At 41.6% G+C, this 15,000-nt stretch overlaps 1 protein-coding gene across 2 annotated transcripts in view; it reads right to left on the reverse strand.

Annotated features, from left to right (window-relative positions):
* LOC123499812 (head-specific guanylate cyclase-like) overlaps positions 1-15,000 on the reverse strand; it is a 68,582-nt gene that overhangs the window by 10,581 nt on the left and 43,001 nt on the right. For both annotated transcript variants that reach the window (XM_045248304.1, XM_045248303.1), the window contains exons 4-8: positions 13,465-13,553; positions 10,342-10,991; positions 9,334-9,498; positions 6,954-7,133; positions 4,670-4,808 (exon numbers count right to left, since the gene is read on the reverse strand). In XM_045248304.1, the coding sequence (XP_045104239.1) occupies positions 4,670-4,808; positions 6,954-7,133; positions 9,334-9,498; positions 10,342-10,991; positions 13,465-13,553 (1,223 nt within the window). The remainder of the gene's footprint in view (positions 1-4,669; positions 4,809-6,953; positions 7,134-9,333; positions 9,499-10,341; positions 10,992-13,464; positions 13,554-15,000) is intronic.

Below are 15,000 nucleotides of genomic sequence, written 5' to 3' on the forward strand. Positions count from 1 at the left end.
AGGAGGAGGAAGAGGAGGAAGAGGAGGAGGAGGAGGAGAACAACGATGAATGAGAACAAGCGAACGCAATTAGGAAAGAAAGACAAAGAAAAGAAAGAAGACAAGATAAATGAACATGAAAGGAGGAGGAGGAGGAGGAGGATGAGGAAGGAGGAGGAGGAGGAGGAGGAGGAGGAGGAGGAGGAGGAGGAGGAGGAGGAGGAGGAGGAGGAGGAGGAGGAAGGAGGAGGAGGAGGAGGAGGAGGAGGAGGAGGAGGAGGAGGAGGAGGAGGAGGAAAAGGAGGAGAAGCAGGAAGAGGAAAAGGAGAAGGAGGAGCAGGAGAAGGAAGAGGAGGAAGAGGAGGAGAAGCAAGAGGAGGAAGAGGAGGAGGAGAAGGAGAAAGAGGAGAACGAACAAGTGAAAAGTAAAAGGAGGAAATTATATAGGAGAAAAAAAAGAAGAAAAAAAGAAAGTAGATGAAAAGGAAAGAAGAAAAATAGAGAGAAGGTAAGTGGACCAAGAGAGAGAAAAAAGAAACAAGAATAGAAAGTTTGAGATGAAAGGAAAGAGAGTTAGAGAAAATTGGTGGTGGTGGTGGTGGTGATGGCGATGGTGGTGGTGGTGGCGGTGGTGATGGTGGTGGCGATGGTGGTTGTAAAAGGGATAAAGAAAAGTAAAAGACAAAGACACAATGAAAAAAAATAGTGATAGCCACAAAGAGAAGGAAATTGGAAAAAGAAGATATCATAATAGAGGAGGAGGAGGAGGAGGAGGAGGAGGAGGAGGAGGAGGAGGAGGAGGAGGAGGAGGAGGAGGAGGAGGAGGAGGAAGAGGAGGCGAGGGAAGAGGAGGAGGCGGAGGATGAGAAGGAGAGAGGAGAAGAGAAGAGAGGAGAGTAGAGAAGAGAGAGAGAGAGAGAGAAGAGAGAGAGAGAGAGAGAGAGAGAGAGAGAGAGAGAGAGAGAGAGAGAGAGAGAGAGAGAGAGAGAGAGAGAGAGAGAGAGAGAGAGAGAGAGAGAGAGAGAGAGAGAGAGAGAGAGAGAGAGAGAGAGAGAGAGAGAGAGAGAGAGAGAGAGAGAGAGAGAGAGAGAGAGAGAGAGAGAGAGAGAGAGAGAGAGAGAGAGAGAGAGAGAGAGAGAGAGAGAGAGAGAGAGAGAGAGAGAGAGAGAGAGAGAGAGAGAGAAAATAGAGGGAGTCATTAATAGATCGCCGTCCATAAGGATGATAAACAGAGACTAATTGCTAATTGCCTCACCTCCCACTCACCTGAAGGGAAGACGAGAGGCGCCAATAATTACACTTAATGAGAATGATTGCGCTACACACCAATATTTTAACCCAACTTAGGTATATAATTGGACCATTAATTAACTTATTTATGCATCTTACGTATTCCATCAGGTTTGTGCTGAGTAAAGTATCTATCTATCTATCTATTTATGTGTGTTCTTTAACAGGTAAACACAGGTGATCATTAGATAAAAGACAGCAGTAATTTGTGATCATTTCCACTTAACGTACAGCACTTAACATACAGCACTTAACAAACAGCACTTAACAAACAGCACTTAGCATACAGCACTCAACATACAGCACTTAACATACAACATCCACGAACGTAAACAGAAAGTGACTGAATGAAGGATTTGTGGAATAGAAAAAAAAGTAACACCTAACCATTTTCTCACACGTTTTTTTTTATTTTTTTTATACAAGAATACATTTTTTTTAAAGCGTGAAATCCCATTGGCTTTGTTGATATATAGAATGTGATGCTATCATAGGAAACTTCACGGCTTTAATTCAATCATCTTTTTTTTTTATGGAAGAAGGGAAAAAAACGGCCAAGGGTAACTAAATTGTGATAAGAAAAAAAAAAGAAAATGGCCCACTGCGGTGCTGGTCCCTGAATAAGATGTATAGAGGATAGTCAAAAAGGGGAACTCTCAGGAGGTTAATAGAATCCATCATCTTTTATTTTATTTTGTGAAGAGAATGTTTGTATTGCAGTTATGTATCCTCTTTAGCCTATAAATTCCAGTGAAAAAGGCCACATGTTATTTAAAAAAAAAAAAGATGAATGAGCTGAATAGATAATGGTCAAAAGAAACTCTAAGGAGGTTAATAGGAGTCATCTATTTTTTCTATTTTGTGTAAAGAATGTTTGTATTGCCGTTATGTGTTTTAAAACTGAACAAGATGAATGGTCGAAAAGGGGAACTCTCAGGAGGTTAATAGGAGTCATCATTTATTATTTATTTCGTGTGAAGAAGTTACGTATTGCCGTTATGTGTCTTAAAACTGAACAAGCTGAATAAATAATGGTCGAAAAGGGAACTCTCAGGAGGTTAACAGGAATCATCATCCATTTTTCTATTTTGTGTGAATAATGTTTGTATTGCCATTATGTATGTATTAAATCCTTCAGTACTGCGACGCTTTTTTATCATGAGGTTTAGGTACGATTGGACGATTTTATTTACACTTTGAACAGTTTATGGAGGTCAGAAGATTAATGGCCAGAGTATTCACTATTTTTAATCCCCATGTAAGTTTCTGAAGCAGTGTAAAATCACCAAGTAGTAAGCAGAATGAATATGAAAACGCGTCCTGGTACTGAAGGGGTTAAAACTGATGATGGCTTCTGAGACATGGCGAGAGATGCGTCTAACCCTGAACGCACAAGTTTGGAAGGTGATGGCTCGCAACAATAAAGCCACAGAACACCCGCTCAGCTTCCCAGAAACTGTAATGAGTCGGGATCAAACTCGCGAACTTCAAGGTGAGAGACGAGCGGAGGTCAACAGCAAGATGACACGCAGAACCGCCACTGTGTTTACCGTGTTGCCTCTGTGTTTAGCTCTCTCTCTGATCTGCTGAAGGTTTCCTGATAGCGCCTGATATATTATTAGCAGATCAGAAGAGTTCATTCCCTCCGTACCATGATAGCTTAATCCCTTCAGTACCATGGCGCGTTTCTATATTCATTCTGGTTACTATTTGGTGGCTTTATACAGCTTCAGAAATAGTGAAGACTGTGGCCTTTAATCTTCTGACCTCCATAATTCTTAGTCAATAAAATGATCTAATAGTACATAAATCTCAAGGGAAAAATGTGTCCCAGTACTAAAGGGGCTAATGTTTCTTCCCTGTATTATTTATACCACTACGACATTGTATTAAGTTCTTCAATACCATCACACGTTTTCATATATTTTCTGCTTATTATTTCTCCATATTATACAGCCTCAGATTTTGATGTGATAAACTAAAATAGTAAAGCCTCTCGCCATTAATCATCTGACCTCCATGGACCCTTCCTAATGTAAAGTAAAATCGTTTAATGACACCTAAAACTTATGGTAAAAATGCATCCCAATAGTTATGGAGTTAAGATTAGTCTCTAGTTATTAATCGTCTACTTTTATATCTACATTTCATCTCTTCTGGCTAAATAACTGGTCTTACTTAGCTTGAACGTAGTCTCCAGCAAAAAAAATAATAGAATAAAATAAAATAAATAAATAAATACATAGATAAATATAAGATGAAAATAAATAGATAAATAAATAAAATAAAATAAAGAAATGAACTAAAGACAGAGACAACATTAAACACAGAGGAAGTAAGAAGACTAGGTTACGTGACTGTGATTGCAACTGTGACTGTGACTGTGACTGTGACTGTACCACCAAGCCACTCACCCACTCCTGATCGAGGTCACTTACTGGAACACCTACACTTCAGCCGCTCACTTAACTTTTCCCCTTCCTCTCTCTCTTCCTCCCTCTCTGTCTACACTTACAACTTCTCTAATTGGTCAAGTTATAGTCTGCGTTCTGTTTCCTCTCCTCCCCTACGCGGTCTAAACAACTTACCTCCGCCTGAGACAAAACAATACATACACAGGTTTCTATTAGTACAGGAAATAGCGACTGCCAGAAATAACTGCGCGAAGAATACATATAAAGTGGTTTCTGCGTAAAAGTTGTATAAGTGATGGCCAGAAATAATCGCTTGAGGGTTGAAAATAAATGTAGTAGTTTCTGGCTGGACGTTAAAAGGGGGAGTGCTAAAAATAATATTAATCCGACATATATAAAAAAAAAAAAGTGAAAATTGTCGAATCAAAACGTGTCGAGAATGAAATAAAAGTTGACTAATTGCTTACTGCTTGCTAATTTCTGTTTTTGCTCTCTCTCTCTCTCTCTCTCTCTCTCTCTCTCTCTCTCTCTCTCTCTCTCTCTCTCTCTCTCTCTCTCTCTCTCTCTCTCTCTCTCTCAATGTCAGCTCCACTTCTCTATGGCAAGGCAATGGTGCATAAGAAATAGAAAAGACAAAAAGACAAGCTGGTTATCATATACGAAAAAAAAGAAACAGGTGAAAGAGGAAAAAAGTAAATTACACGCTGGGACGAAGACACGACGGGGAGATAATGAAACTGTAAAGAGGACAAAACGAGATAACAATAAAACTAAAAATGCATGAAGAGAAGAGATGAAAAAAAGATAAGGAGAAAAACAAGAGAACTGGGTAATTAAAAGAGAAAAAAACTTGCAAAATTGAATAAGGAAAAAACATTACTTTCACAAACCAGATTACGAGAGATAGATGATCACACACACACACACACACACACACACACACACACACACACACACACACACACACACACACACACAATACTCACCCAGCCAAAGCCGCTTCGCAATATCAGGTGGAAAGATAAGATGAAGAAGGGACACGTTCTTCTCCCTTTCCTTGTCAACGGCATTATTCGTCTCCTCTATAGAGTCCTTCAGCTGAGCCATCCTGCGCTTCAGACCGTCCTGCCGTGGGTAAACAAAGAGACCGTCCTGTTACTGAGATGGGACACGAGGGGGACACTGAAGGCTGGCAGAGACGAGGGGATGGCTTTTCCGTCCTGCTTCACCTTCTCTCTCTCTCTCTCTCTCTCTCTCTCTCTCTCTCTCTCTCTCTCTCTCTCTCTCTCTCTCTCTCTCTCTCTCTCTTGTAATACCAGTGTGTTTTTTCCCTGCCTTTCCAAATACTGAGGTTTAAATTACGACATTGCACTAGACTGTCATTTTAATCCTGTGTTTTTCTCTAGTTGTTATGACTTCTTATCTTCAATTGCTTCTGCGTATTATTACCTCACCACCACCAACAACTACTACTTCCACTACTGTTATTTCTTCTACCACCACCACCACCACCACTACTACTACTACTACTACTACTACTACTACTACTGTATCTGCTGTTATTACATTCTACATACTTTACCTCACTCGACACTTGAGCAAACGTTTCACACACCTCGCGTCACAAACCCAGGTCACTTTAATCACACAGAATGTTATACCTGCACCCTATCATATGTTTCCTTCCGTTAGTGATCCCTGCCAGCCTTCCTGCCCGTTCAGCTTCACTATATACCAAGAACTAACCCGCCCATGTAAACTAAACCATTCGAACTTCCATTTCAGCTTCTCATTCTAGTTTATCTTTCCCAGCATGTCATTTCAGTTTGGTCTGTTGTACTGCCTTTCCAGCCTGTCCCTCCAGCTTACCTTTCTTTCCAGCTTTCAAGACATTTCTCCCTCTCTTTTGGCTAACCCTTTCAGACCTGTAAGGGAACTGGTGACTTAGTTGGTCTTTTTTCATTTTTTTGTTGCTCTTTGCCAGGCCTCTCTTCTTACATTAAACAAAAGGTTACTCCCTCTCCTTACTGTTCTTCCCTCCTTATTTTTACTATCAGTACTTCCATTTCAGCTGGTCATTCTAGTTTTCATTGCCCATTTCAGCTTTCCAGCCTCGAGCCTACCTTTCTTTCCAGCTTTCAAGACATTTATCCCTCTCTTTTCGCTAACCCTTTTAGACCTGCAAGGGGACTGGCGACTGAGTGGACTTTTTTTTTCCTATTTTTTTGTTCCCTTTTGCCAAATTTCGCCTCTTACATACAAAAAGCTTACTCTTTCTCCTTACCGTTTTTCCCTTGCTATTTCTACTCTAAATCTACAATCTATCTCTTTGCCTTGTGTTTCCAGACTACTCTTCCACGCTACCTTTACAGTTATCCCTTTCCAACCTGTCCTATTAGCTTACCCTTTCATTCTACTCCACTCTTACTCGTTGCCATTTTTTAACCTCTTATTTCTAGACTTTTTTTTTTTTTTACGTAGGGAAGAGGGCCAGCCAAGGGCAAAAGAAAAAGAAAGTTAGAAAAAAGCCCACTTGAGCGCTGGCTCTCCAAAGAGTACAAAAAGTGCCAAAACCGTCAGCCAGAATTAGGGGAGCAAATGCCTCGATACCTCCCTCTTAAAAGAAAACAAGTTGTAGGAATTCGGAAATACAGATGCAGGGAGAGAGTTCCAGAGTTTACCAGTGAAAGGGATGAATGATTGAGCGTACTGGTTAACTCTTGCATTAGAGAGTTGGACAGAATAGGGATGAGAGGAAGAAGAAAGCCTTGTGCAGCGTGGCCGCAGGAGGAAGGGAGGCATGCAGTTAGCAAGATCAGTAGAACAGTTACCATGAAAATAGCGATAAAATATAGAAAGGGATGTAACATTTCGACGGTGAGAAAGAGACTGAAGACAGTTAGTCAGAGGAAGGGAGTTGATGAGACGAAGAGCTTTCGATTCCACCCTATCAAGCAAAGCTGTGTGACTGGAACCCCCCCAAACATGCGAAGAGACTACATTACCAATCTGTTTCTTTGGCCTGTCTTGTGCTTAGTCAGTCTCCCTTTTAAGCCTTCCAGACCAGTTCCTCTCCTGTAGTTCCTCCAACCTGTCCTTCAAGCTTACCCTTTCATGCAACCTCATTCTTACTCGTTACCACTATTCAGTCTGTTATTTCTAGACAATATTTCCAACCAGTTTCTTTGGCTCGTCTTGAGCTTGCTATTCCGCTCTCTCTAAGCCTTCCAGACCCTTTCCTCTCCTGCAGTTTCACCTCCTTTCCCTCACCTGAGCTCTGGATTGCTCCCCGACGAGTATAACGTCCCTCGTGGCGTCGTGGATGGAGATGTCAGAGAGGAAGAGCCCGCAGGAGGTGAGAGCGCTAAGGCCGTCCAGAAGAGGTGATCCTACGAATAGAATGGAGTCGCTCTCCGGACAGTCCACCATTTGTCCTTTGAATTCCATGTTCTAGAAGGAAGGAACGTAAGGAAAAGATGAGACTGTGGGGTTATAAAAGCCGTAATGGGAGGTTATGAGTGTTATGGAAAAGTTATAAGAGATCCGGCAAAATATTGTCACCATTTATACATTTAATTTTATCTCCGTTTTCTAAAAAGGAAAAATTAAGATAAAAATAGAAAAGAAAGTTATAAAAGGAATAGTGGAAGGTTAGAATTAGCCAGAAGGAGGTTGGGAAACTAATAAAGATGACACCTGTTAACTCTTTCAATACTAGAACGCATTTCTACCATGAGTTTGGGTATGATCTAGACCACTAGGAAGTCTCTACGGAGGTCAGAACATTAATGGACACAGTCTTCACTATATTAACCCTCACTTAAGTTGAAGCTGTATCAAATCACCAAATAGTAAGGAAAATGAATAACAAAACTCGTCATGGCACTGAAGGGGTGAAATAGACAAAGGCACAAGCGTCAAAGGAAAAGATCAAGAGAGTAACTAAACTGAGTCACTCTCCAGACACCAACGTTTATCCCACTAAGCACCCTGACCTGGAAGAAGAGACTGGAAGGTTGAGTGGCCACGAATGAGGCAATTAGAGGCCATGGTGAGCGAGCAGGAACAATGGCAGCAAAGGATGGAAGCAAGGGAAAGTTCCAAATGTGACTCTAAAGTGGAAAATCTCACAGTTCAGGTCATAAAAAAAAGGTTCTATTGATTTTTCCCACTTCCTACATTAGCGGTGTCGTCTGTTAATGGATTTCACGACCTAAACGTAAAAAAGGCAAGAGTGGAAGTTAAAGGAAAGCAAAAAGAGCAGCAGACTTGACTCTCACTCATTTGAAAAGTTGACAATTTTATGTAGAATGTTTTGTTTTCTTCTTCTTTTTTTTTTTTCTTTTCGTTTCGTTTGTTGGAGAGTTGAGTTGTCTTATCTAACTCTGAAATTGGCGGTGACAGAAGGGAGGAAAAACTGCAGCTAAAACTTTCGCTGCAAAATCACCCAACTCTGTTCTCATATGATTGTCTTTACTTACATCCCTGAATGGTAGCGCTGGCAGGTATTCAATTAATGACCTGACATGAAAAAAAAAAAAGTTCGGCGTATTAAGTAAAACCAAAAGAAATATAGTGAATATTGAATTAAATAAACCAAGGAAAAAAAAACATATGTAGTAAAAACAGAAGATAAACGACAACATGATTGGAAAAAAAAGAATGAAAGCAAAGCAGCAGAGAGAAAGAATCGAGAATTGACATAAATGAAATACATTTCCGTTTTATATAAGCTCAAACTTAAATTGAAAAAAACTATGTACATGCATTCTCTCTCTCTCTCTCTCTCTCTCTCTCTCTCTCTCTCTCTCTCTCTCTCTCTCTCTCTCTCTCTCTCTCTCTCTCTCTCTCTCTCTCCCTTCCCCAAGTTCCAGCTGCAATTTACGTACCACTTCGATCTCTCACTGGCATCCAGCACACTTTCTCTCTCTCTCTCTCTCTCTCTCTCTCTCTCTCTCTCTCTCTCTCTCTCTCTCTCTCTCTCTCTCTCTCTCTCTCTCTCTCTCTCTCTCTCTCTCTCTCTCTCTCTCTCTCTCTCTCTCTCCACTAACACTACCAGAACTCTCTCTCTCTCTCTCTCTCTCTCTCTCTCTCTCTCTCTCTCTCTCTCTCTCTCTCTCTCTCTCTCTCTCTCTCTCTCTCTCTCTCTCTCTCTCTCTCTCTCTCTCTCTCTCTCTCTCTCTCTCTCTCTCTCTCTCTCTCTCTCTCTCTCACTGTCCTGTTCCCTCTCAGCGTCTCTAATAAAGTGTGACACTCCTAACTGAGCGTCAGACGAGGAAGGTCACGCCAGGACTTGGTCGGTTGGCCGCTTCGACTCCAATCAATATTACTCGTGGCTGGCGGTGGTCACAGAGGAGCACGAGGGAACACACAGGAAGAGCAAATAGCAGCAGCAGATTTGTTGGCTATTAAGAGGACAGACTATAGGGGAAGAAGGAGGAGAGGATGCAAGAAGGAGAGAAAGAGAGAGAGAGAGAGAGAGAGAGAGAGAGAGAGAGAGAGAGAGAGAGAGAGAGAGAGAGAGAGAGAGAGAGAGAGAGAGAGAGAGAGAGAGAGAGAGAGAGAGAGATTTCTACACTCTCTTATTCATCTCCCTTTCTCTTCTCCTCCCTTTGCTTCCTCTCCTCCCTTGAGCTGTGCCACTCCTCACCTTCAGCTTGTGTCTGGAGCTGACTTGGTACTTGATGGCCAGCACGAAGGCAGTGTTGATGCGTAACAGCACCTGCTCATACGTGAGACTCGTGCCCTCCGGTGATGTGAGAGTGAAGCACGAAGTCACCTCATGCTTCTGACGCACCGGCTGATCACCAAATACCTGAACAAATACAGAGGAATACACTGAAGAAAAAAATTGATTCCATATACATACATACATACATTTGAACACAGTAAATTGCAGATGGTGAATATTTGGCCTTACATGGAAATACATAAGGAAAAGATTAAATTTAAGACTATTATATATATATTTCGATAAAGTAAATTCCTCCAACCATTAAAATTTCACTTAGCTCCTGCTATGAGTAATGTCCCTAATCTAAGTTAACCTGGCCTAATTTATCTTAGGAAGCAATTTTTGGGGAGAAATTATTGCAGGTGGAGTGTTCGGCCAGGGGAGTCCACCAAGGGAAGACTTTTGCTAGTGTGAGGAGGAACAAATGTCAGGAAAAAATACTGGTCTTTATTGAGAGTTTCTACCTATCTGCTCTTACTCAATGTTACCAACGTCTGAGAGAATAGGATGAATTAAGGCAATGGAGAAGAGGAAGATGAAAGGAGTTAGGAGCAAACGAAGACGAAAGAAGAGGCAAAGGAGGGGAAAGTATCAGAAAAAAAATATTTGTCTGTACCGAGAATTTCAGCCTGTCTGCTCCTACATCTGAGAGAAAAGGATGGAATAGAAAAGAGAAAAAGAGGAAGATGAAGAGAGTTAGAAGGAGACGAAGGAAGAGGCAGAGAAGGAGAAAGTAATGTAATCAAATGCCTCTCCTTCCTTCTTGCCTTATCAAACCTTATTCTTCTCTTGAAATGGATCGTTTGCGCTCAATCGTGAGACATAAGAGGGGAGTCTCGGGCGCAGAACTGAGTGTCAGGTGGAAGAGAAGAGGGAAAAATGGAAAGAAAATACAGAAATAACGACATCAAGATTTTTCTTTACCTGCAAAAGGCCTGACCCCAATTGCGTTATCCTCATGTTCCTGTCGCATACGAAGTGCCACGGGAAGGCCTTACAGAAGCTGCTGACGCTTATTTTGGAGTCTTTGGGGTTGGAGGAGGCGGCATTGATGACTTTCGGGTGAGACGGAACCTCTCCTTCACCACCACCTGCACTGGTACCCTCAACCTGGCCGTTCTGAGCACTCGTCCTTCCCTCACCACCACTGTCCCCACCAACACCACCACTCGACTCGCTACAAACTTCCTCCGTCGAGTACTTGAAGTAGAACCGGTGATTGGTGCGGTCGCCGTTGGGAGTGTCGCACTTGTCGCATGAGACTCTGACGTCCTTGGAGAAGATCTGTTGACTCACACCCTCAATGACGCCGCCCACGAAGTATCTGATAGGCTCTCTGTTGGTGAAGAAGTGCAGCACGACCTTGTCCCCCTGACGGTTGCAGACGAGGCTCGGCACGTCATTCTTGGTCCTCAGGTTGGCGTTGGTCTTGATAATGTCACACAGGCCTGTCAGGTTGGTGAGGAAGCCCTCCAGGTTGTAGCCAAGACACTGCAGGGCCTTGCCATACTGCCGGCGACACTCCCGCACGTACTCCCGCCCAAGACGCCGCATAAACTCCTCTGGATCGACTTCTGCGGAAGGGAGACAAAAGAATGCAATCACTCGACTGGCGAAGGCACGTCAATTACCTTCTTACCATTTAATCTTTAACTGCTGACTGGGAACACCTTCCATTCAGTCTGAGTCACACTTATAGATTAAGCGACCAGAAATAAAGTTAAAGGCTTCAAATTTCGGGTGAGTTCCTTTGACGCCAGTCGTGTGCTGCATCATATTCATTTTAACAATAACCTTCAGAAAAATCAATGTAGTTAACGTGAGATGAATTTAATTACACAGTTTTTTTTAATAATATTACAACTTTGTTTCACGGACAGACAACAATTACAGTCTCTGGGAAAATAATATATGCTCCACGAATTATACATCTTTCGTGGCACATAAAAAAAAAAAACGTCAGAGCCACTTGTAATTAATACCGGAGAAGAATACGGAGAGAAGATACTTTTATTATTTCTTCAGGGGCATTGCAAAAAAAAAAAAAAAAAAAAAAACACTTTCCGAGAATAATGTAGAAAGAGAAATGTAGGAACGTATATTTCTGGAGACAAACGATTAAATACGATCTTCCCAAACAAAGAGAAAACGTCACCAGTGAGAGAACAAATTAGCGCATCACCAGAACACAAAAAGACAATTAGCATTATTTTTTGGAGACTTTTAACAACCTACCCAAAAAAAAGAAATAATAGAAAAAATAGAAAAAAAAATGCAGATGTACACATATAAAACCAATGATAAAAGCTCTGTGGCTCTTCCTCTAACATTGCAGCACAACCAGCGAGCCTAATTGGTTTCAGGTAATCGGGGGAGATCAGCAGCACCAGATCCAAGATAAAAGAAAGCGTAGCAGTATCACAACCAGTCCATTCTATCTTGTTGTTCCATCCAGCGCTGTTATGCCACACTAATCAAGCCTCGTCACTGTGAAATGTCCCGCTGAACTGCATAATGTACGAGAGAAAGAGAGAGAGAGAAAAAAAAAAGAGATACCAGACACATAACCATTTCTGTTATATTTTTTACTTTATTTCACATTTTCTTTACGTTTATTCTTTCTATGAAACGAGAGGTGCTGCTTGGGAGACTAACATAAGTACGATGATGACGATGATGATGATGATGATGATGATTATGAAAACGAGTAGTAAAGGTAAAGAACATGCATCTCTCTCTCTCTCTCTCTCTCTCTCTCTCTCTCTCTCTCTCTCTCTCTCTCTCTCTTGGCACGTGACGACCGGACCCTTTGCACCTTGGAGGGATTAAAGCCAATTATGTTTTGTGGCCAGACTTGAGGAATGCCTGTCAGTATTATGGTAGTAGTAGTGATGGTGGTGGTAGTAGTAGTAGTAGTAGTAGTAGTAGTAGTAGTAGTAGTAGTAGTAGTAGTAGTAGTAGTAGTAGTAGTAGTAGTAGTAGTAGTAGTAGTAGTTGAAATAGTAGTAAAAGTAGAGCTCGAAAATTTACGAAATCCCTTTTTCAAGCAAGTAAAAAAGATTCCTTCATAACAAAGCTACTGGTGGGGGGATAAAAATGGACTTACTGGAAGTGTTTACCAAAAGCGGATGTCGTTACTTTCACAAAATCGATAAATATCCATGGAAAACGTACCCAAATGAAAATAAATGGAGAAAAAATATATAAGAAAGCATTATTTTGCCATGTTGTTAGTACTGAAACGTTCTCGGCTATAAAGAAATGTTCCCCAAGTCCAAAAGCTGGTTATTGTGATGGTGGTACGGTACGCTTGTTGAAGTTAAAGTAATGTCTTGAAAAATACCTTGAAATCTTAACAGCAACCACTAGAGCTTGTCAAGAATAGGTGAGTTATCATGCCAAAACATATCATCATAGTATTCCTCGTCTAGAGAGAGAGAGAGAGAGAGAGAGAGAGAGAGAGAGAGAGAGAGAGAGAGAGAGAGAGAGAGAGAGAGAGAGAGAGAGAGAGAGAGAGAGAGAGAGAGAGAGAGAGAGAGAGAGAGAGAGAGAGAGAGAGAGAGAGAGAGAGAGAGAGAGAGGAAATGGAAATATCAGAATATCAAAATGAAATGGATGGAGACAGTATAGGGAAGAAAAGGAAAAAAGAAAGGAATGAAGGAAGGGAGGACGGAAAGAAGAAAGAAAGGAAGGAAGGAAGGCAACAAGACAGGAAAAATAAAAAAAAAAAATCAATAAACAAGGAAGAGGAGAGAAAGGAAATAAAAATAAATGGAAAGAAAGAAGAGAAAGAAGAAAGAAGGAAGGAGAATTTTTTCCTCCCTACTTCTTTTCCTCCATTATCACATTCCTCTCCTCTAATCATCCTTCATTCTTGCCTCTTTCCTCTCATTATCCTCTCCCTCTCTTCCTTCACCATCTCTATCTTTCGGTCTTCATTCATTATTACTATTTCTACTATTCCTTATTGCCTCTTCAGTTCAGTTGTCTTCACACCTTTATGTTGCTTGTAGTGTTTGAGATGGAGGGAAGCAAGACAGGACTCACCAAGCTGTGTGATGAGAGTGGTGAGCAGGTCATCTAGGTGCCAGTCGTCCCACTCCCGTACACTCTCCGCCACTATGCTCAGTTTCCGCCTGTAAGTACACGTGTGGTTTACTGCAGAGAGATTGAGAGATGGAGAGAGAGAGAGAGAGACGGGAAGAGGACGACGAAGATTACTGCACAGAGATAGAGAGATGGAAAGAGAAAGGGGAAGAGGACAATGAAGATTACTGCAGAGGGATAGAGAGATGGAGAGAGAGAGGGGAAGAGGACGACGAAGAATTGACTCGAGATAATTATAGTGGCAGGGGATTTGCAGGCTGCGGTCTACATCAATAATACAGAGGGAGTGGTGAGTGGCGGTGAGTAGCGGGTGGTGACGTGGTGAAGGCTTGGCAGTAAGGGGAGAGTCACCTGCCCTTATATGGATTCCCGTAACAGACTGATCATTTAAAGGAAAGAAGGTTAACATGAAGACATAAACGCATAACAAATATATTCTACACCTATTTTCATGCTATCTGCTCTTCTGATCTTGTTAACTGCATGCCTCACCTGTTCATGCGGGCCTCGCTTCCCAAGGTTTTCTTCTTCCTCTCACCCCTATTCTTCCTAACTCCGTAATGCAAGAGTTAACTAGTACTTTTAATCATCTATGTCTTTCTTTGGGACTTCCTGTTATTTCCTGCCTCCTTCTGTATTTTTTTACTTCCTATGACTTGACTCCATTTAACCTCTTCAATATCATGACGCGTTTTCATATTCATTTTGCTTACTATTTGGTGATTTTATACAGCTTCAGAAACTTATGTGGGGATTAAAACAATGAAGACTCTGGCCATTATTCTTCTGCCTTCCATAGACTCTTTCTAATGTAAATAAAATCATCTGATCATACCCAAGACTAAAGGTGAAAATGCGTCTCAGTACTGAAAGGGATTAAGAGGGAGATTTCAAGACATTTATCCCTTTCTTTTGCCTAACTCTTTTAGAACCTGCAAGGGAACTGGCAACTAAGGGGGTCTTTTTACACTTTTTATTCTCCTTGGCCAGCTTTTCCCCTCTTACATAAAAAAAAATACTATCGAATGCATTAACCGATTATCTTACACTATACACGGTAACTAAATTATGCACTTATTTAATTTCCAAAACACGTCAACTTAACAAATCACGTCAAAGACACCTGCAAAATTTCTTCTATTAAGTTTGCCATTATGCCTGTAATTGAGTTTTCGTTCTCTGTCTCCGGGTAATAGCCGAGCTCCATTTTCTATTGCCTTCCATTTTCTGTTAACCAAGGAAATCGGGAGCTGCTGGGGAAAGGGAGGGGAGACTCAACAGCTGGAGGTGACGGCTGAGCAGGACGGCAAGGTGATAGAGATTCGAGAGAGAGAGAGAGAGAGAGAGAGAGAGAGAGAGAGAGAGAGAGAGAGAGAGAGATAGACACTGAGAGAAAGACACATAAATCCTTCATGGAAAATATTAGTGTCGTATTAGGTAAGGGGAGTGCTGTTGCCTCCACGTCTTCCAGCACAT

The sequence above is a fragment of the Portunus trituberculatus genome, chromosome 50 (genome assembly GCF_017591435.1).
Source record: "Portunus trituberculatus isolate SZX2019 chromosome 50, ASM1759143v1, whole genome shotgun sequence".
Taxonomy (NCBI): Eukaryota; Metazoa; Arthropoda; class Malacostraca; order Decapoda; family Portunidae; genus Portunus; species Portunus trituberculatus.